The sequence below is a fragment of the Stegostoma tigrinum genome, chromosome 21 (assembly GCF_030684315.1).
Source record: "Stegostoma tigrinum isolate sSteTig4 chromosome 21, sSteTig4.hap1, whole genome shotgun sequence".
Taxonomy (NCBI): Eukaryota; Metazoa; Chordata; class Chondrichthyes; order Orectolobiformes; family Stegostomatidae; genus Stegostoma; species Stegostoma tigrinum.
In genome coordinates this window covers 44,990,158-45,011,515 of record NC_081374.1, presented here as the reverse complement: position 1 = coordinate 45,011,515, position 21,358 = coordinate 44,990,158, and the positions used below count along the sequence as shown (strand labels likewise).

Sequence of the window (21,358 nt, the reverse complement as noted above, 5' to 3'; positions counted from 1 at the left end):
CCTCAAAAACTGTAACCTGCAATGTAACCTGTAAGCCATTTCTGAAGAAAGGTCTAGGCCCGAAACGTCAGCTTTTCTGCTCCTCTTGATGCTGCTTGGCCTGCTGTGTACATCTAGCTCTACACTTTATTATCTCTGCCTCTAAGTTTTTTTGAGCTGTACATCCTTTGCTGGCTGTGGTCAGCCTGTGCTGCTCATAAACAAAGCTTTTCACTGTATTTCGTTACATGTGACAATAAATCAATCAACTAATTTTAAATGGGCTCCCTTTCCAGTCCATGACTCTCTCTCAGCCAGTGAAAACACTGGTCCTGCAAATTTCCTGTTAATCGTGTAAGAATTTTATATGTGTGATTCTGATTGCCTTACATCTATTCCCATGGGGCATCCCTCCATCCCAGGAATAAATTTGGTAAGCCTTTGTTGCTCTCCCTCCACAACAAGTGTATCTTTCCACCAGTAAAATTGCACACGTACTCCACAAGTGTGATCTCACCAAGGCTATATATAATTACAGGAACTGCTCTTATACACAAATCCTCTAGTAATAAAACCTAAATGCTATTTGGCTTCTAAATTGCTTGCAGTATCCACTCCTTAACTATAACCAATCCATTATAATACCTCACCCATTCTCGTATTTAATCTATTACTAACCCTAAATCTGAAATATACTCAATCAATTCATGCACTCAATCTATTATTGTATTCAAGCTGTTACTTGGCCCGATCCATTATTAGTGATGTATTAATTTGACCATTTCTGCCTGTAAGAACAGAAGATACAATTCCTCCCCTTCATTCTTCTCACAGCCTGAGGCAACTAAATTCTCCCTCCAAATGAAACAGTTATTTCTTTCTGTTATTATTTTGCAATCACTGGCATCTATCCATTGTCCCTTGATATTCAATGGCATTGCCATCACTGAATCCAATCAACATCTTGTGGTACCCATTAACCAGAGACTGATAGAGACCAGCTATTAATATATAAAAAATGTATGTTGTAGCTCCAAGAGAAGTTCAAAGGTTAGGAATATTGTCATGAGTAATGCATCTCTTTACTCCTCAAAGCCTGCCCACTGTTTAGAAGGTTTAAGTCAGGAGTGTGATTGAATACTCCCCACTTGCCTGGATGAGTGCAGCCCTTACAACACTCAAGCTTGACACCATCCAGGACAAAGCAGCCCACTCAATTGACACCACATCACAAGCATCTACCCCCTCCAGCCCCAACACTCACTAACAGCAGTGTGTACTTCCAAAAGATACATTGCAGAAATTCACCAAGGCTCCTTTGGCAGCATCTTCCAGATAATGACCACTACCGTCTAAAAGGACAAGAAAGAATCCACTTGAAAATATATCTGCATTCCTTCCCTGTAGTAGGTCAATTTCTGGAATTCTGTCCCTACCTACAACACAAAGACTGCAATGGTTTAAGAGGCCAGCTGACCAGCACCTTTTCAAGGGCAACTAGGAATGGTCAATAAATGCAAACCCAGCTAATGACTCTCGCCTCCCGTCAGTGAATTTTCAAAAATGAAGGGCATAACAAAGGATAAACAGAAAGGAACTTTTCGCTTTACTGGAGGGGTCAAAAACCAGGAGGTGTAGATTTAATATAAGGGGCAGGTTGTATAGTGGAGATTTTCAGAAAAGTATTTTCATCTAGATGGCAGTGGGTAACTGCAACTCACTGCCTGAAACGATGGTAGAAATTGGTACCATCACAACATTTAATAAGCATTTAGATAAATACAATAGAAGCCTTAGCAGCTTATAAATATATAGTCCAAGTGCTGGGAGATGTGATAAGGGTAGATGGGTACTTGATGACCAGTGTGGACATGATAGTTGAAACAGTCTTTCTATGCTGTAATATTCAATGGCTCAGCAACGCATTTAATATTCCCAAACCATTACTATACCCACTTAGTGTACCTAATCTGTTACTGTATCATTCTGTAACTATTACTAAAATTCAACTATACACAATTCATTATGATGGTCAATTCATTACTGTACCCCATCTATTACCCTAACAATCCATATTTTTGCCTATCTATTATTATTCCTGACTCTCAACTCTACTCAATCCAATACCATACTCAGTTCACTACTGTTCTTATTTCAAACTGCACCTACTCTCCAATGGCGGGTACACAATCCATTGCTGCACTCAGTCTATTACAGTACCCAATCCATCACAGTTCTCCTGTACCTAATTGTCAGCTGCACACAATCCATTATTGCACTTGTTTCATTACATTACCCAGACAATTACTGTTTCTGTTTGATTCTTGTATCTAATCTTCAACTATTCATAACCCGTTACTGTGTTTGATCTAATACAGTACCCAGTCCATTACAGTTCCCAGTCATTGGCTCAATTGGTTATTCTGCAACAACTTTTTTTCATTTTGTACACTTTTGATGAATTAGACAAAAGACTCAATTTTCCAAGATCTATTGAGAAATATTTCTCAAAAATTAACAAATGCGAAATAAATTTTACAAGTTTTGGCACTTAAGACAAAGCCACAAATTGATTGCATTTAATGTCTTGACCCATACTTTTATAGATTTATCTTTGTCCATTGAATATTACAGAGCTGTCATTGTTTATTGGAGAATCTGTTCTTATCTCTCCAAAAATGACTACATTTAAAAATTATCTATTGGCTGCAATGTGCTTTGACACATCCTGAGATTATGCAAAGTTCTATAACAATCAAATTTCTTCTTTTTAATCCTGTGAGTACAGACAGTCAAATAGGAAATCACTGTATTGTAGATTGAAGTAGACCTCGGTCTAAGTGGTTAATTAAGACATTGAAATGAGAGCATATTGTTCAAATTAGTTATAATTGATTCATTAATGTTTAAACCATGATTAATTCACAATTGCAGTTAGAGAAATGAATCAAACAGTATCAGGAGTGACTTTCCAGGCTATACATGAACTTCAGCTCCTGCCACTCAAATCTCCTTCAATGAACTGTTTTTTTCCCTTTCATTTTTCGAGGTCAGAATCTATCCTGACTGGTACTAATGGCCTTTAAACTTTCTTCAAATTAGATTATCATGGATCAGTCATCATACAATTACTTGAAACCTTCTCCCAAAAGCATAATTCTTAAAACTCTTTAACTCGCAACGATCTCTCTTTCACACTGATACACAAGATGAATTATGGAGAAAGAATGCTTCATTTTTGAAAAACATGCACAGATACACAGACTGTTTCAGTAGGGATTGGTCTGGTCGGGAAGTGACATGGTACACTGAAATGTCAATTCAACACCTACAACATGTGCCAGCTACCCATACAGCAACCACTGCACATTTATTCAACAAAATAGCTATGTTGGAAACTAGTTTGGAGGGAGGCTATTCCTCATTCCCAGTCACGTGGGGTCTGCTGTTGGTAGCGGTTTTCGGTATGGTCAATGATGGACATGGTTGACATACAGTCCAGGGATTTGGCCAAGGTCAGTCAGCCACTCGGGTTGGGCACAGTCAGGTGATAACTCCAGCAGTGAGAGAGATCATGTATCATCAATCAACAGCTGCAAAATCAGTGAGCAGAAGTCTCTTCTGTCATGTCTAGGAGCTACTACTCAAGGTCAGTCAGAGGTCAGGGTAAATGCATTCAAGTTGATCTGTGAGGAGGGTGTAAATAGGTGCTGTAGGGTCAAAGGGAAGCACATTTCCAAACTGGGCGGGTATTCAAAGCTGGAGAGAGAGCAGAAGCCTGTGTTGAGGTAGGGAAAGGATGGCAATAGTTGGAGGGGTTAAATTAAGTTAGAAGGGAGGTGTACTGAACAGCACTGGAGGGCATGACAGAGCAGAGGAGGGTGGTATTATCTGTAGTGACCACCACTGTGGCCTCCACAGGTACAGCCAACAGAACCACAATAGGGCGTTGGTAAGTTGTACTGTTAGAGCTCAAGTGGCAAGGGGTGATGTTGGAAGTAGAGTTCAATGGGTGGCAGAAATAGGCTGTCAAACTACTACAAGGTAAAACAGGACATGGGTGCCTGGCAACCAGGCAGAGACTGATGGTGTTGTTGTTAGTGGGAACTCTGTTCCATCCTATCATTTGCAGTCCACTAAATGCTAATTGAAACTCAAAATGGAGCTGGACAATGGCCAGGGTGGGAAAAGACAGTGCCAGTTTGATCGGTGAAAGCTCAGGGTTTATGTCGACTGGACATGGTGACTTTGCAGAGGCGAATACATGAAGCATGTGCTTCTACACTGCAGTTACATTTAATTGGCAATCATTTCAACATCTATTTGCAATTCACCGTTAAATTGATTCGGATTAAAATATTGGTCAAAAGGAATTTGCATCATGCCATTGCTGCTTTCAAACTAAACACTGGCATCTCAATGACACACAAGTTAGCAACAAGCACTTAAAAAGTGGTGAATGCTGGCCAAAAGCAACCTGTACCTTGTGAAATTTGAAAGGGTGCTGTGGGAGGCAGAGACAATCATTTTATCATCTGTCATGTAAATATGATGGTCCATTCGATTGAATGCAATAATGTTTCATGGTTGATAGGATGGGAAGATGTCAGAATGTGCCTGGCATTCTCTTTTTGGTGGAATGCATTGGTCACTCAACCAGTGCAGCACCAACCTGAGGCCGAATGAATGATAGAGGCATGTCCATTGATATCAGGGCACAGCCTGTCTCGCTGTATGGAAGAGTGTGCTCAGCCTCATTCGTAGGGTGCTCCACCACTGACTCTTCTCAGAGGTAAGTACCGGTTTACTCCTTATATTCACAATCTCAGTCATGTCTGTCAAGAGTTCTGCACACAGCCACTGGTGAGATGCTGAAGTTGCCTTTCTGAGGAGGTGAAGGCAGACACACGAGGACCAGGGCTGACAGCAAACCCAGGAACAGCAACATGCCCCATGGAGGATGAGGAGCACCCAGCTCAGGGAGACGTTGCTGCTGTAGGATCCTCAAGGTGCTTGGGGTCAGAAAGTGGCCCAGTGTTGTTCACCCCGACTCTGTTTCTGGGAATGAGTGAGTTTCAGTGTCACGTGGGTTCCGTGTGTCCAACGACACTGTGATGGGACTGAGCCAGATGCTGGAGTAGGACCTGCAGGTGGCATAGGCCATATTCTCCTAGAGACTGTGAAGGGGATAGTTGCTTTGAATATCTGTGCAACTGGCTCCCATCGGCGAGCGATAGTGAGCTAAGTGGGATCTCTCAGCTATGCACCAATAAATACATCAGGACAGTGACCGCTAACATCAGTATCAGTTCATTTCAGTCTACCATGATGAAATTAGTTCTGCAGCCTGGAAGCAGGGTTCAGAGACATAGCTGCTTTCACCCGGGTACAGAGTGCCATCAACTTCACACATGCGGCACTGAGAGGGCAGTAAGGTAATAGGGCAGATACGAAGCTGCTCACACTTCGACCAGGGCCATAGTGCAGCAGACAATGGGGCTGCTGTAGGTTTGGCTCTGCTGGACAGACTGGTCTGGGAGTCAATACTGTATCACCCAGACTGAGTTTGTCACATTTTCTGAATATGGTGTGCCTTGCACAATTAAGGAGGCAACAAGACAATATGAGAGATGCTGAGGAAATGACAATGCGGGAGCAGTCTTCCGAGGAGGAGGGAAAGGAGGCAGTGGAGGAGGAGAAGGAGGTAGAAGGCTGAGCTAGACAGAAGTGACACCAGCTGACTGATACTCAGTCCCAGTCGATGTGAGCTAGTTGCAGCAGACCATCTGAAATGTGACAAGAATTATTGGTCAAATTGTCAGTATTTAGTTCATGTTGGGTTCATTCAGTTTCACTTGCTGTAAATAAAAGCTGCCTATATCTGATGTTCTCCAATGGACAATGACAAGTGGGCACGGGGGACTGAGAAGCAGTGTTTAGTTTTGATAGGATGGAACTAAGGATAAGTTAACTATGCAGTCTAGTGGTTAAACAATGACCAAAGGGAGAGAATGGGATTGCATGTGCTACAGAGTCTCTACCATGCCAACTATGTACCATGAGCAATGTAGCCTTATGGCTGCATTTCCATTATATTGCCAGTGAGGGGGCAATGCCAGATTGTCAACGCTTGTCTGGTCTTTTTGAGATGATGCGGGTGCCAGAAACGCTGGTCTTTCAGCAGATATCTGGTTGTTCTGTGAATGGTGGGTGGGAGGGTGGGAATAGAATCAGGTGAGGGAGTGCCTTAGGGGTGGGCTAGGTCATTAATGAGGTGAGTTTAATAAAATATGGCAAGAGGTCTCAATTTCACAGCAACCATCTGTGAAATTCGACAAAACTTACATTTGCCCAAAAAAACATAAGGTTTAGTGTAGTGTAAAGGAATTTTAAAAGGAGAAGAGAGATTTAAACTACTTTTGAATGACTTTTAAATACAGCTAGCAGGTTTCAGTTTTCTGGTTTGGCTATGTGTATTTCTTTGGTATTTTGGGGGACTTCAGAATGAGGTCAAAATAATCCCACGGAAATGAAAATATAGAAAATCAATCATAAAATATCAACAGCCTGTTTATTTGATAACTTTTATAAGAGATCAGCAAAAAGCAGAGGATATGAAACAGATTTCACTGGACAACTGGAACACACTTAACACCAACCCAGTTGAAGGAAATCTGCTGAGACAAACTGTAGGTCAGCACCTGGTCAATTATTTTCTTTTGCTGTCAGCTTCAGCTCAGGTCTAAGATGGTGCCTGTTGCATTATTTCACAAATCTCAGAAAGATACTATACCTTTAAGATAGCTTAAGACATCATGCATGTAACACTTTAATACGATATGTTTTGTTCATTTAGTCTTTGAGCAGTTCACTAAATCACTTCATCAGCTAATCAATAATTTATATAATGGTAATCGAGGTTAGCAGATAACTTAGAATGTATACGTAATTCTGAGGTGTCATATCAGTTATGCAGTTATTTGTTAATAAACTTCCAAATATCTGAATATGAACCTAACTCTCTGTGATATAATTGCATGTACTAACATTTAGAAAACCACAAGAAGCACATCAGTAATGACATTGTCCACAGCAAAAAAAACATCATGGCCCTCAACTGTTCCGCAGGGACTTTCTTTCAAGTCTGGGGGCATGGGGTCTGTTTCAGGATTTTGCAAAGAAGGGCTCACAGATTTACAGAGCTGTTGAATGATTCCAACTCAGCTAGTATAAAAGTTTTATTTATGTATATAGATGAACAATGGTCACTTAGAGGAGGAACTGGGGAGTTCCTAGAACTTGTTCAATTGAATTCCAGTAAGTATCACATCCTGCAATGAGGCTGGGATAAATAGATGCGGAAGTTGAGGGGAAGGAAATTTTGAAAGTGAACTCTAACCAGCTCAATTCCCTGGTCATGGAATTAATTCTGAAATAATGTGCGCATCAACTTTACCGAAACATAAAACAGACATTCATTCTGAAGCCAATTCATGGCTAGTACTTGAATTTATATCACGTGTACTGTTTGTAGTAAAACAACTGACAAGATAATTCAAAGAAACTGTACGAGGCCAAATTTGATGTCAAGCCACAGAATTATCTATTAGAACAGGTGACCAAATGATTCGATCAAAGTAATAGTTTTTGAGGTTGACTGGAAGGAAAGATGAGACACAGAGAGGTGTAGAGTGGGAATTCCAGTGGTTAGGGCCTAGGCAGCTGAAGACATGGTCACTAATACTGGAGCAACCAAAATTGGGGTTGCTCAAGTGGCTGGAATTGGAGAAATACAGACATCTTATATGCTTGCAACATGGAGGAGTTCAAGGCAATAGAGAGATATGAAGCCATCGAAGTATCAGAAAACAAGAATTTCAAACATCATCACTGCCAGATCAGGAACCAATAAGGTAGATCAGTGAGCAGTAGGACAATGGGTGAATGGGTGACAGTTTGGATACAGGTAACAAACAAGTGTATAAAATCATGGATGGAAGTTGAGAGGTGACAGACCTTTAGAACAGTATTGTAATTGTCCAGCCCAGAACTAAGATCTGTGATGATAAAGTTGAGCTGAGCAGATGGCATTGTAGAAATGAAACTACATGGTATTGATAATGGAGAGAAAATACCAGTTCAACTTCAAGCACTTTCCAGGAAAAAGAATGGAATTGTTGGTGAGGGAAAAGAACTTATTTGGAAAAAGTGCTGAAATCTACTGCATGTCATTTCTAATTGAGCTTAACACCCAAAAAGAATCAAGCTAATGTCCAAAGATGAGATATGACTAGAAAAAGCTATTTATGTGATTGAAATGATCTGTGAATGTAGGCTCTAATCTGAAGTGAATGAAGGATGTGGATCCATAAAGTGCAGCTTAGTTGGATTGGCCATGCTAAATTGCCTTGTAATATCCAGGAATGTGCAGGCTAGCAGGATTAGCCATGATAAATACAGGCATGTGTGGGTCTGGGTGAAATGCTCTTCAGAGGGTACAGTCTTGATGGGCTGAAAGGCCCTTATCCACACCATCGGGATTCTTTAATCCAATGTGTAAAAGAATTCTGAAAAGAGGAGAAAGATTTAAACTGTTTTTACTGTCTTTTAAGTTCTGCTAATAGGCTTTGGATTTTTCTGTGTGTATTTGATTTTGTTTGTGAATGTGGCCAAAATAATAATTTGGAAATAAAGACATAGAAAGTTGAGCATAACATACCAGGTCTCTGTCAAGTCAACTGCAGTGCAGCTCAGGTCTAAGGTAGTGTTTGTTGTATCATTCATTCAATCTCAGAAAGGCACTATACCTTTAAGACATGGTGCATGTGATGGTCTCGTATAAGAGGTCTCCTTCTTGCTCTCTGTTCATTCAATCACTCAGCAGTGAAGCAGTCAGCTTAGTTGGTTCATCAGCTCATCATCGATTTGTACAATATGATAGTAATCTAAGTAAGCATACAACTTGGACTGCATGTGAAATTCTGATACGTCATAGTGTAGGTAGTTATTTATTAGTAAAGGTCCAGAAACATGACTCAATATGAACCCACTCTGTGGTATACCTTACATGCGCTAACATACAGAAAACCACAAGATGCCCATTGGTAATGACACTACCCATAGCAGAGAAAATCACCACAACCTGTCTGCTGGGACTTTCTTTGGATCCAGGCATGATGTCTATTTCAGGATTTTCCAAAGAAGGGTTTACAGATTTACACAGCTGGTCATTGTTTCCCAGCTCAACTAGTATATAAATATTTTATTTCCCTTTCCCCTACATAACAATCTGACATGGTCACCCAATAAAACCACAATTGTCAAAGAGGGTATCCATCCAGGCAATAGTTTTCTGCTTCCTGGCCTCCATGATTAAGTTTCCTTCCCCACTGAATTGAGGTTCTTTACTTGCTGACAGAATGTGTATGGTTGTGCGGGTGAGTACAGTGCTTGGTGTGAGATAAGTGTAAATCCGTCGCACCATCGTCAGTCAGTCCCCACTTTCTCCATTAGGCTGGCAAATTATAAAGCCAGGAGTAAGCTCACCCATTAGTGAGTAGGTGGAAGGGAAGATTCTTCAGTAACATGGATCAGGACTTTGTTGTATTTGACAGAAGAGGGAAATCTCCTCTAGACCCTGTTCTCTCTTATACAGCAAGAACACATAAGAGTTAAAGAAGAATCTACTAAATTGCTTTAACTTTCCTGGATTACAAGCTGAACCATTGTTAACATAAGTTACTTTACACTGTTTTTTCTCTGCAGTATTTGAATATGAGGTTCAACAAACTAGCTCGGTACATTGGGACCATTTTCTACATTACTCAAACAGTGAGTATCAAATCTCCTACAGCAAATAAACTCCAATTACTCCAAAGATAGTTGAGTTTTAAGTCGTCCGTTGGTGAGGGGAATATCAACCATGGCTCCAAAGCTATCCGTCTTATTCTAAAAGCCTGTGGGTATTGTCTAGCTTTATTCACAAGGACCAATCAGATGTTGAAGATACGAGGAGAAAGATAAGTTGTATTACTGTCTTCTGCGGAGGAGCTTAAGAGAAAAAATGGTAGCTTAAACTATTCATATTTCATTCAGTCCCCAACCTTCAGCACTGAGCCTGATGAACAAGCCAGAGTGACCTCACTGATTTCATCACTGGGTCGTTATTAATTTAATATCAGACATGGTTCTGCTTGAGATTATTGACTAGTGATGTGGGATGTTTTTTAACAGGTGCTGTACACTGGGATTGTCATTTATGCTCCTGCATTAGCGTTGAATCAAGGTAAGTATGAGTTGACATTCCTTACACAACTATGTATCACAAATTTGCTGGGAAAGCTCAGCAGGTCTGGCAGCATCTGTGAAGGAAAAAACAGAGTTAACGTTTTGGGTCCAGTGACCCTTCCTCAGAACTTATGGTCACTGGACCAAAAACGTTAACTTTGCTTTTGTTCCTGATTTACAGCATCTACAGTTCTTTCAGTTTTTACATCTGTTAACCAATTACTGTACAGTCAAGTCCTAAATGTGGCTGCCCTGGGGAGAAACAGCTAATCTCCCTGTGATCTACCTTAATCAGTTTCTTTCTCTTATCAGGAGTGTGGTAGTTAGAGGAGCAAGGGGTTCTCATGGTGTATTGGCAGTATTCCTACTTCTGAGCCAAATGCCCAGGATTCAAGTCCCACTTGCTCCAAAGTACATCACAATATCTCTGAACAGATTGATTAAAAATAGGTGAGTTAGAGGGCGAAGGGTCTATGGTGGCGCAACAGTAGTAGACTTGCCAACTTTAAGGGCATTTAAATGGTCATTGGATAAACATATGGATAATAATGGAATAGTGTAGGTTAAGATGGACTTCAGATTGGTTTCACAGGTCAGCGCAATATCGAGGCCCGAAGGGCCTGTACCGCGCTGTAATGTTCTATGTTCTCCTTACCAGCATCTCCCATTCACTAATATTCGGCATCCTATTTTCCTGTGGGAGGATGCACCGTGTTAAGTGGATGCTGTAATCTCCAACTCCTGGTGTGCATCAGAAAGCAAAGACTTAGGATGGAAAATTCCAATATGCTGGTGGCCACATAATTTGACAAAATTGGCATAAATAATGCCAAATTATTTTGCATGTTAATCACATCTAATTGTTATAGCAAAATAATACTTCATTATAATTACACTAGCAATTGACATTCTTTCACACTTCCCAATGTAATAAAATTCTCTCCAGTGTGTTTTAATATCACACAATATTCACAAAACCTGATATACAGCCAAGAGGAATACCATCTTCACCATCTTCAATAATTTTTCTGTGCTTTAAGGGAGCAGTTAAATATTAATTACTAAGGGAACATTGATATTATGGATCAGAATGTCACTAAGGAGTTTAAGTTAAGATTCTGTAACATTTTCATTTCTGCTACTTTTGTTTCCTCTGTTATCAGAATTGTCAGACAGAATCTTCTGCTCCCAGAGGTGGTGAGCTTGGATATGGGAAGGCCAGTTCATTAAGCAGAGTGGTATTGTAACCATAACCTGCGCCTTCTTGTCTCCATCAGAAATTAACCCAACTGTGATTGTGACTGTCACTACATGGGGTGTATGATTGTTGCGAACCTGTGACAAGGCAGGGGTGTTTTTCTCGAATTAAATTAAGCATTTGATTATGGGACGGATGTCACTTTAGCAACTTGCAGCAAGAATCCACATCCCAGCCCTTGTTTCTCACTGCAGTATTTCTCTCTCTATCTCTCTGTATGACCCTCAATCCAAGGAATTCAATGACTGAGTGTCACCAGTTTGGGTGGATTGTTGTTGTACTCTATGTCTGTCCTCATGTTTCATCTCATCGAAAGCAACAAGGCAACCATTAATCCCCAGGAACCAAAGAACAACATATATCTGTTCCTCTTCTCTTTGATCTTTATGTCGTCCTCTTTCTCTCATGATTTCATGAATTTTTTAGCGCCTCTCCCTACAATTTCCCCTGTTTTTCTATCAGCTTCTATTAGCCTTTTGTTTTCCATATATCTCTTTATCACACTCCATACCATCTTTTTGCTTGCCTCTCTCAACATATTTGTGTTATTTTAACTTTCATTGTGCTTCAGACAACACTTTCCTCACCTCTCTCTATCATTCTGTCACCACTGATCTCTCTGTAACACTTTGTAATCAAAGGGCAGAGATAGGAAATCAACGTAGTTTTCCCTAGTGTTTACTGTGGAGAAGGATATGGAAGTTGAGAACTTGTGGAAATAAATCACGACAACTTGAAAAATGTCCATATTATAGATGAGGAGGTGCTGAATGTCTTCAAACACATAAAGGTGGATAAACTCCTGCGACTTGATCAGGTGTACCCTAGAAATGAGGGAAGAGGTTGTTGGGCCCCTTGTTGAGATATTCGCATCATCGATAGCCACAGATAGGTGCTGGAAGACTGGAGGTTGGCTAACGTGGTGCCACTGTTTAAGAAAGGTGGTAAGAAAAAGCTAGGGAACTATAGGCTGGTAAGCCTGATTTCAGTGGTGCGCAAGTTGTTGGAGGGAATCCTGAGAGACAGGATTTACATGGATTTGGAAAGGCAAGGGCTGATTCGGGATACTCAACTTGGCTTTGTGCGTGGGAAATTGTGTCTCACTAACTTGAGTTTTTTGAAGAAGTAATAAAAAGGATTGATGAGAGCAGAGTGGTGCACATCTTCTATATGGACTTCAGCAAGTCATTCGACAAGGTTCCTCAAGGTAGACTGGTTAGCAAGGTTAGATCATGTGGAATACAGGGAGAACTAGCCATTTGGATACAGAACTGACTTGAAGAAAGAAGACAGAAGGTGGTGGTGGAGGGCTGTTTTTCAGACTGGAGGCCTGTGACCAGTGGTGTACCACAAGGATTGGTGCTGAGTCCACTGCTTTTTATCTTTTATATAAATGATTTAGATGTGAGCATAGGATGTATGGTTAGTAAGTTTGCAGATGACAGTGAAATTGCAGGTGTAATGGACAGTGAAGAAGTACCTCAGAGTACAACAGGATCTTGATCAGGTAGGCCAATGGGCCTTTATTGTGCAGTGCATTGAGTATAGGAGTTGGGAGATTATGTTGTGGCTGCACAAGACATTGGTTCAGCCACTTTTGGAAAACTGTGTGCGGTTCTGTTTCTTTTTCACACAGAGGGTGGTGCATGAGTGGAATGAGCTGCCAGAGGAAGTGGTGGTACAATTACAACATTTGAAAGGCTTCTAGATGGATATATGAGTAAGAAAGGTTTTGAAGGATATGCTCCAAATGCTGGCAACTGGGAATAAACTAATTTGGGATAACTGATAGACATGGACAAGTTGGACTGAAAGGTCTGTTTCCATCCTGCGCAGCTCTAAGACTACGACTCTCAGTCCACTCACCTGCATTTATTTATTTTAATGTCCAAATTTTTCTCTCTCTGCCTCTGGCATAAGCACTTATTCATGCCTTCTTTAGGAACAATATTTAATTTATCAAGTTATTTGTACTTTTATAGGTTAAATTGTTCCTGTGTAAAAGAAAATTCATTTTTACACTAACTTGGAATAACATTTGCCTTTAACAGTAACTGGACTTGACCTCTGGGGCGTTCTGGTTGCAACTGGTCTTGTCTGCACCTTTTACTGTACTCTGGTAAGTTTAATCTGGTTTTATTTATATTTATATTTATATATGCTTGTGTGTGTTAGTGCATGTGTCTCGATACAAATCTGTAAACCAGGTGTGGGAAACAGATCCTGAAGCAGGTGAATCAGCACAGATGGATTCATGTAAGTGTGGTGTTACAGAGACTTTCAAATCTGCCATTATCCCCACCATACAAAACTTCTGACCCCGGCATCCTTGCAAACTACCATCCATGTCCAACTTTCTCTTCCTCTCTATAGTCCTTAAATGATTTGTTATCTCCAAATTGACTGTCCATTTTCCCCACAACTCTAAGTTTGAGCCCCTCCCCAATTTGTGTCCACCCTTGGCCTAAGACAACACTTCTCATCTTTCTTGCCCTGCCTACAGCCCTTGACACAATCGATCACACCATCCTCTTCTGATGTCTCTTCATGTTGCTCAGCTGTGTGGAACTCTGCTTACCTAGTCTCATCCTTTTCTACCTGATTAGATAAAATCAGAAGTCACACAACACCATGTATAGCCCAATGGGTTTATTTGAAATCACAAGCTTTTGAAATGCTGCTCCTTTGTCAGGTGATGTCCAGACTATAACCCCCTGTCGTGTAACTTCTGACATTGTTCACTTTCACATCATGGCTACAATTACATTGCTTCTTTCTCCCCCTCTTAAGTAGCTTCATGCACCATGGAACAGTGGTCTGTTAGCTTCTCCATCCTACAGCCTTCACTCTCATACATACAAGCTGAAGGAACTACCAATCTGTTAGAATTAGCAAAGGCTGAGACATGTTAAGTCCTCTTACCTAGCTCACTCACTGTTCCTGTTCCTGAACACTGACAAATATCAGACAATCCAATCCTAAGGGGTGTGACTGTCTCCCGGTACTAAGAGTCCAGGTAACATTAACACTTCCAGACATATCACAGGGTCTGCAGCTCTGCCTTCGTCTAATACAGCCTAAGCTTAAGCTGCTCACAGTTCAAACACTCACCATGTAAGTGTTGCTCTGGACCAAACTGGCATCCAGGAACTTCCACATGCTGCAACCACGACACATCAACTGTCCTGTCATCCATAATGTGTTCTAAGGAATTGCATAATAATTGAATCTAATGTTATATTTATTGAATTTTTATATATTTTATTAACCTTATTACCAAGAGCTGTATTATTTTAACCCTGAGGAATAGAATAACTCTTAATCACTCACTGGAGTAACCAGATTCTTCTCTTGTAGCACAGCAATAATTCCTGGAAGCTGAATACATTTAGACAAAAGCAAAATCAACAGTAATAATGGGAACTGCAGATGCTGGAGAATCCAAGATAGTAAAATGTGAGGCTGGATGAACACAGCAGGCCCAGCAGCATCTCAGGAGCACAAAAGCTGACGTTTCGGGCCTAGACCCTTCCCGAAACGTCAGCTTTTGTGCTCCTGAGATGCTGCTGGGCCTGCTGTGTTCATCCAGCCTCACATTTTATTATCTCAAAATCAACAGTACACCTCTTTCCCCTCCTTTGCTTACCTCCATGAAGACTTAGCTCCAGCTAATCATTTTCAATTCCTTCCATATCTTTGCAATCTCACCCAGACAATCACCTCTCTGAGATATATGCATTCCTCTGTTCCGGCTCCTTGCATATTCCCAAAATTAATCTCTCCCCCTTTGCCATGCCTTCTGGAATTTGCATCACACACACTTCCACCTCCCTACCATGCTGTCCTCCTTTAAGACACTCCTTAAAATCTACGCCTTTGACGAAGGTTTTGTGATCTACCTTCATATCTTCTTATGTGGCTTTGTGTCATGTTTTTTAACATAATGCCCAGGTGAATAACTTTTGCTTTTTAGATGTGGCATATATAATGTTTATTGCTTTTGTTCTGATTCCAAATAAAACAAATGTTGTGGTCACTACCTCTTGTATTTTTAGGGTGGTCTGAAAGCTGTGGTTTGGACTGACGTATTCCAAATGGGGATTATGATCTCTGGGTTTTTGGCAGTGATAATCCGAGGTGTTGTAATACAAGGAAGTTTTGAACGCATCTGGAATATTTCATATCACGGAGGAAGACTCAACTTCTGGGAGTAAGACTCTGACACTTAATCTTGGGGATATGCAAATAAGTTGACAATGTAATCAATGTAATCAAACTGGGGTTTGATTATTTTGAAATGAAGTTTTTACCTGCCTGAAAATAAGTTAACAAAAACAGAGTTGCTGGAAAAGTTCAGCATGTCTGGCAGCATTTGTGAAGGCAAAAAATAGAGTTAACGTTTCGGGTCCAGTGATCAGTTCTGAACTTTGTACCTAAGGGTCACCGGACCCGAAACATTAACTCTGTTTTTTCTTTCAGATACTGCCAGATCTGCTGAACTTTTCTAGCAACTTTGTTTTTCTTCCTGATTTACAGTATTCACAGTTCATTTGGTTTTTATTGAAAATAAGTTAGAATGGGCAGTGCCATTACTCAGACTTGTTCAGAAGTAACTTAGAGTCAGGTAGCCCTGTGAGGAAAACATTTACAATCCAGACATAACGTTATACACATCAGAAGCTGAATGTCTTTCCAATGAGCTGGAACTGGCAGTAAAAATGACAGAGAGGAAAAGGATCAAATGTTGACCCGTCCAAACCTCGCAAATTAGACAAAAAGACTTCAGGGTCAGAAACTAGGATTCAGGGTCATACAAGAATGTTAAGCATAGCAGATATAAAAATGTTTATGTGACATGTTTTAGACTCCAAATGGCCACACATTTAAGTGACGTCTTTTGCAGGAAGTTGCCCAGAACTCTTCATGAGCCTTATTGTGATGTTGCTGATCAAAAGGACATGGAGCTAATTTCCTCCCTGACCTTTCACCCCCAACAATGTACTCAGTCTGACTTTAACTGGACCTGGCTGGCGTTGAGATTGGATACCTACTTTACTTTGGCTGAGCACACAGTGAGATTACCATCACCTCAGGACCTGCTCTCTCACCAGGGTCAGTGTCGGGGGCTCAGGTATCGAGCTTGGACCACAGAACCAGTCACAAATGGGCAGAAATGGAACCAAGCTTAAACATGTGGATGTTGGAAGGGCACTCCTCAGAAATTGAGTATTACAACAAAACAAGGAGTAGGTGTGTACAAGCTAAGTTTCAGTTTTTTGTGACTCAGAGATTCCAGTGACCTAATGCTGCTTTTTACTTCTGCTTTTCTCTTTTCTTTCCTTTTGTTTTCCTTCACTTTTGGTTTTTCTGTTTCTTCTTCTCTGTGCTGGGTTGATCACCAGCTTGGACATAGCAGTGAGAGCGAGATGTAGGCGACATGGTGGATATGGTTTCTCCTGGCATTTCAGGGCCAACAGCAGCAGCAGCAGCAAAGATCCTCCAGTGATTGGGGATGGCACAGCCAATGACAGAGGCCTCTTCAAGATGGTGGCGGGACAAAGTGACATCTGCAGACTGGCCTGGCAGCAGAGCCAGGGACGCTTGGTTGTGGAGCGAGTTTGGGTTTGGTAGTGTCGGCAATGTGGGCCCAGCAGCGAAGAGATGGCGCCAAAAGTGGGGCAGCAACTCCTACATGATTGGGTCCGGTGCAGATAGTGGCAGTCATCTCCCTTGAGGCTAGGTTCTGGCCCGTATGAGGTCAGAAAATTGGATATTCTGAACTTTACTTCTTTATTTTTCTAATTTATTCCTGTGATCTATAATGCTGGGCTATTTATCTTTTCACTTTTTATTTCTTTTTGTTTCCAAAGAATTTGATCTTAAGTGCCTGTACCTAGGTACCTTTGTACCCAAGATGCTGCTATAATGCTGCAATTGTAAACCTTTCACCTTACTCATTTCAGTACATGTGACAATAAAGCTAATTCAATTGAATTCAATTCAATTCCAATTTTTGGTGACTCCCTGTTCTATAATTCCACAATGTAGGATCTCAAACTCAGTAAACTACTTCCCATTCTCATCAGATTCATGGAAAGGAGATGGTTGAGCAGAATTTTCACAGACTCGCATTAAATATTAAAGTGAATGAAAAAGTCAAAACCTGACATAAAGCAAAAGCAGAATACTGAAAATCTGAAATAGAAAAATTGAAGGAAGGCATTTGAGAAGACACCAAACTGATCTCTTCCTCTCTGGAATGTAGTTTCTCTCCTCTTGTCCAATAAGTAGGAGGTATGGTTAGTAAAATGCAGTTGACACCAAAATAAATGGTGTCATGGACAGTGAAAAAGATTATCCAACCTTTATCAGATGGGCCTTTGGGCCAAGGAATGGGAGACGGAGCTTAGTTTAGATAAAGGTAAGGTGTTACATTTGGTAAGGCAAATCAGGGCAGGACCTTTATAGTTAATCATCGGGCCCTGGGGAGTTTTGATGAACAAAGAGAGTTCCTTGAATGTGGAATCGCAGGTAGACAAGGTAGTGAAGAAGCTGTTTGGTATGCTTACCTTTATTGATCAGCGCATTGAGTACAGGAGTTGGGATGTCATATTGCAGCTGTACAAAACATTGGTGAGGCCATTTTAGGAATACTGCATTCATTTCTGGTGTCTTTGCCACAGGGAGGATGTTGTTCAACATCAATCATTTCAGAAAAGATTTACAAGGATGTTGCCAGGATTGAGAGGTTTCAACTAAAGGCCGGGGCTGAATAGGCTGGGACATTTTTTCCCTGGAATGTAGGAGGCTTATGAGGGGCACAGACAGGGCTAATAGTCAAGTTCTTTTTCCTAGAGTAAGGGACTCCAATACCAGAGGGTATAGGTTGAAGGTGAGAATGGTAGTATTTAAAATGGACTAGAGGGGCAACGTTATAACTCAAAGGGTGGTTCATGGATGGAGCAAGCTGCAGAGGAAGTGGTGGAGATGGCTACAATTGCAACATTTAAAAGAGATCTGAATGGGTATATGAATAGGAAGGGTTTAGAGGGATACGGGCCAAATGCTAGCAAATAGGACCAGGTCAGGTTGAGATGTCTGGTCAGCACAGACAAGTTGGACTGAACAGTCTGTTTCCACACTGTATGGCTCAATGACTTCCCTGATAACCTATTTGCATTTACGATGAAAGGTCACAGGCCTGAAAATTTGACTCTGTCCTTCTCTACAAAGCTTCTGTCAAACCTGCTGAGATTCTTGCAGGGTTTTTTTTTGTTTTGTTTAGTGACATCAAAGGTTCTTTAAACAAAGACTGATGCATGCATGGAATAGAATCACTGGTCTAAAGCCAGGAAGAGTTTTAGAAGACTTTTATTGCAACTAAATTAGATCTAACTTGTAAACAAAGTTCTTCGAAAATTGTTCAGGATAATTCCTAAGGATAGTACTTTATAAGGTTCAGCAATAGCAAGAAACATGAGAAAATCTCACGAGAAATCTGGGGAAGGCTTTGTCTACATCAGGAGGGGAGGGGATGGCCTGGTAGTATTATTGCTGGACTGCTAATCCAGAGATCCTGATAATGTTCTGGGGACCTGGGTTCAAATCCTGCCATGGTGGAATTTGAACTCAATAAATATCTGGAATTAAGAGTCAAATGATGACTGTGATTCCATTGTCGATTGTTGGAAAAACCCATCTGGCTCACTAATGTCCTTTAGGGAGGGAAACTGCCATCCTTACCTGGCCTGGCCTACATGTGACTCCACACCCACAGTAATGTGGTTGACTCTGAACTGCCCTCTAGGCAATTAGGGATGGGCAATAAATGTTGCCTAGCCAGTGATGTCCTCATCATATGAATGAATAAAGAAAAGAAAGGAGCAACAAGTTGCACTTTACATCAGAGATCTAACATCGAGGTGTGATCACCTATGAGGAGCAGCAAAGTATTTAGTTTTGAAGGTGGTTGTTTCTCATTATCACCTTCTTCAACAGCAAATCTTACCAAACATTGGATAGTAACTACACAACATGAGTACCTGACATGACAGTTAGACTAGGTATCTGCAACTTTAGCTCACGGCTTGTTCTTATGGACAGTGTCCTGGACAGTACCAACATCTCAGGACACATTCTATCAACAGCAGCCACATTTATACCCTTTGTGCATGAACACTTGCATCCAACACATGTCATCTTTTCTGTCACATCATGGCAAATGTCTAATCCACTGTGTTGAAATGTTGCACTTTGGCTTGCATTTTTTAATTCATTAGCAGGATGAGGGCATCGCTGGCTAGGCAACATTTATTGCCCATCCCTAATTGCCTAGAGGGCAGTTCAGAGTCAACCACATTACTGTGGGTCTCAACTGACAATGAAGTGATTTTTTACTTACATTTCTGAGATAGCCATTGGCATAAATATCATTTTGCCAAAACGTAATTCTGGATGATCTACTTCTGTTTGATTAGAAGATACTAAGGTTCCCCATGGTAGGCTCATTCAGAAGGTCAGGAGGAATGGGATACAGGGGAACTTAGCTGTCTGGATACAGAATTGGCTGGCCAACAGGAGGCAGCGAGTGGTAGTACAAGGAAAATATTCTGCCCGGAAGTCAGTGGTGAGTGGTGTTCCACAGGGCTCTGTCCTTGGGCCTCTACTGTTTGTAATTTTTATTAATGACTTGGATGAGGGGATTGAAGGATGGGTCAGCAAGTTTGCAGACGACACAAAGGTTGGAGGTGTCGTTGACAGTGTAGAGCGCTGTTGTAGGCTGCAGCGGGACATTGACAGGATGCTGAGATGGGCTGAGAGGTGGCAGATGGAGTTCAACCTGGATAAATGCAAGGTGATGCATTTTGGAAGTTCGAATTTGAAAGCTGAGTACAGGATTAAGGATAGGATTCTTAGCAGTGTGGAGGAACAGAGGGATCTTGGTGTGCAGATACATAGATCCCTTAGAATGGCCACCCAAGTGGACAGGGTTGTTAAGAAAGCATATGGTGTTTTGGCTTTCATTAACAGGGGGATTGAGTTTAAGAGTCATGAGATCTTGTTGCAGCTCTATAAAACTTTGGTTAGACCGCACTTGGAATACTGCGTCCAGTTCTGGTCGCCCTATTATAGGAAAGATGTGGATGCTTTGGAGAGGGTTCAGAGGAGGTTTACCAGGATGCTGCCTGGACTGGAGGGCTTATCTTATGAAGAGAGGTTGACTGAGCTCGGACTTTTTTCATTGGAGAAAAGGAGGAGGAGAGGGGACCTAATTGAGGTATACAAGATAATGAGAGGCATAGATAGAGTTGATAGCCAGAGACTATTTCCCAGGGCAGAAATGGCTAACACGAGGGGTCATAGTTTTAAGCTGGTTGGAGGAAAGTATAGAGGGGATGTCAGAGGTGGGTTCTTTACATAGAGAGTTGTGAGAGCATGGAATGCGTTGCCAGCAGCAGTTGTGGAAGCAAGGTCATTGGGGACATTTAAGAGACTGCTGGACATGCATATGGTCACAGAAATTTCAGGGTGCATACATGAGGATCAATGGTCGGCACAACATCGTGGGCTGAAGGGCCTGTTCTGTGCTGTACTGTTTGCATGTTCTATGTTCTATGTTCTATACTCTTGCGTTAATTAGACACAGCTTATTGCAAGTTAGCTACTGGTTGTACATTACATTGATAAGATAGACATGATCACGCTCCTTCAACATCCTAAGGTGTTCCATCAGCAAGTTCGGAGGATGTAATTTTTAGTGATGTTTACACTGTATTAACCCCTGCTGACCCATATTCATCACTAAGCTTTTATTTCTCATAATTAGTGTTATAT

General features: G+C 41.2%; 1 protein-coding gene across 4 annotated transcripts in view; it reads left to right on the top strand.

Annotated features, from left to right (window-relative positions):
* LOC125462632 (sodium-coupled monocarboxylate transporter 1) overlaps nucleotides 1–21,358 on the top strand; it is an 80,241-nt gene that overhangs the window by 8,599 nt on the left and 50,284 nt on the right. For all 4 annotated transcript variants that reach the window (XM_048552854.2, XM_048552853.2, XM_048552856.2 and 1 more), the window contains exons 2-5: nucleotides 9,745–9,810; nucleotides 10,213–10,264; nucleotides 13,576–13,643; nucleotides 15,580–15,734. In XM_048552854.2, the coding sequence (XP_048408811.1) occupies nucleotides 9,745–9,810; nucleotides 10,213–10,264; nucleotides 13,576–13,643; nucleotides 15,580–15,734 (341 nt within the window). The remainder of the gene's footprint in view (nucleotides 1–9,744; nucleotides 9,811–10,212; nucleotides 10,265–13,575; nucleotides 13,644–15,579; nucleotides 15,735–21,358) is intronic.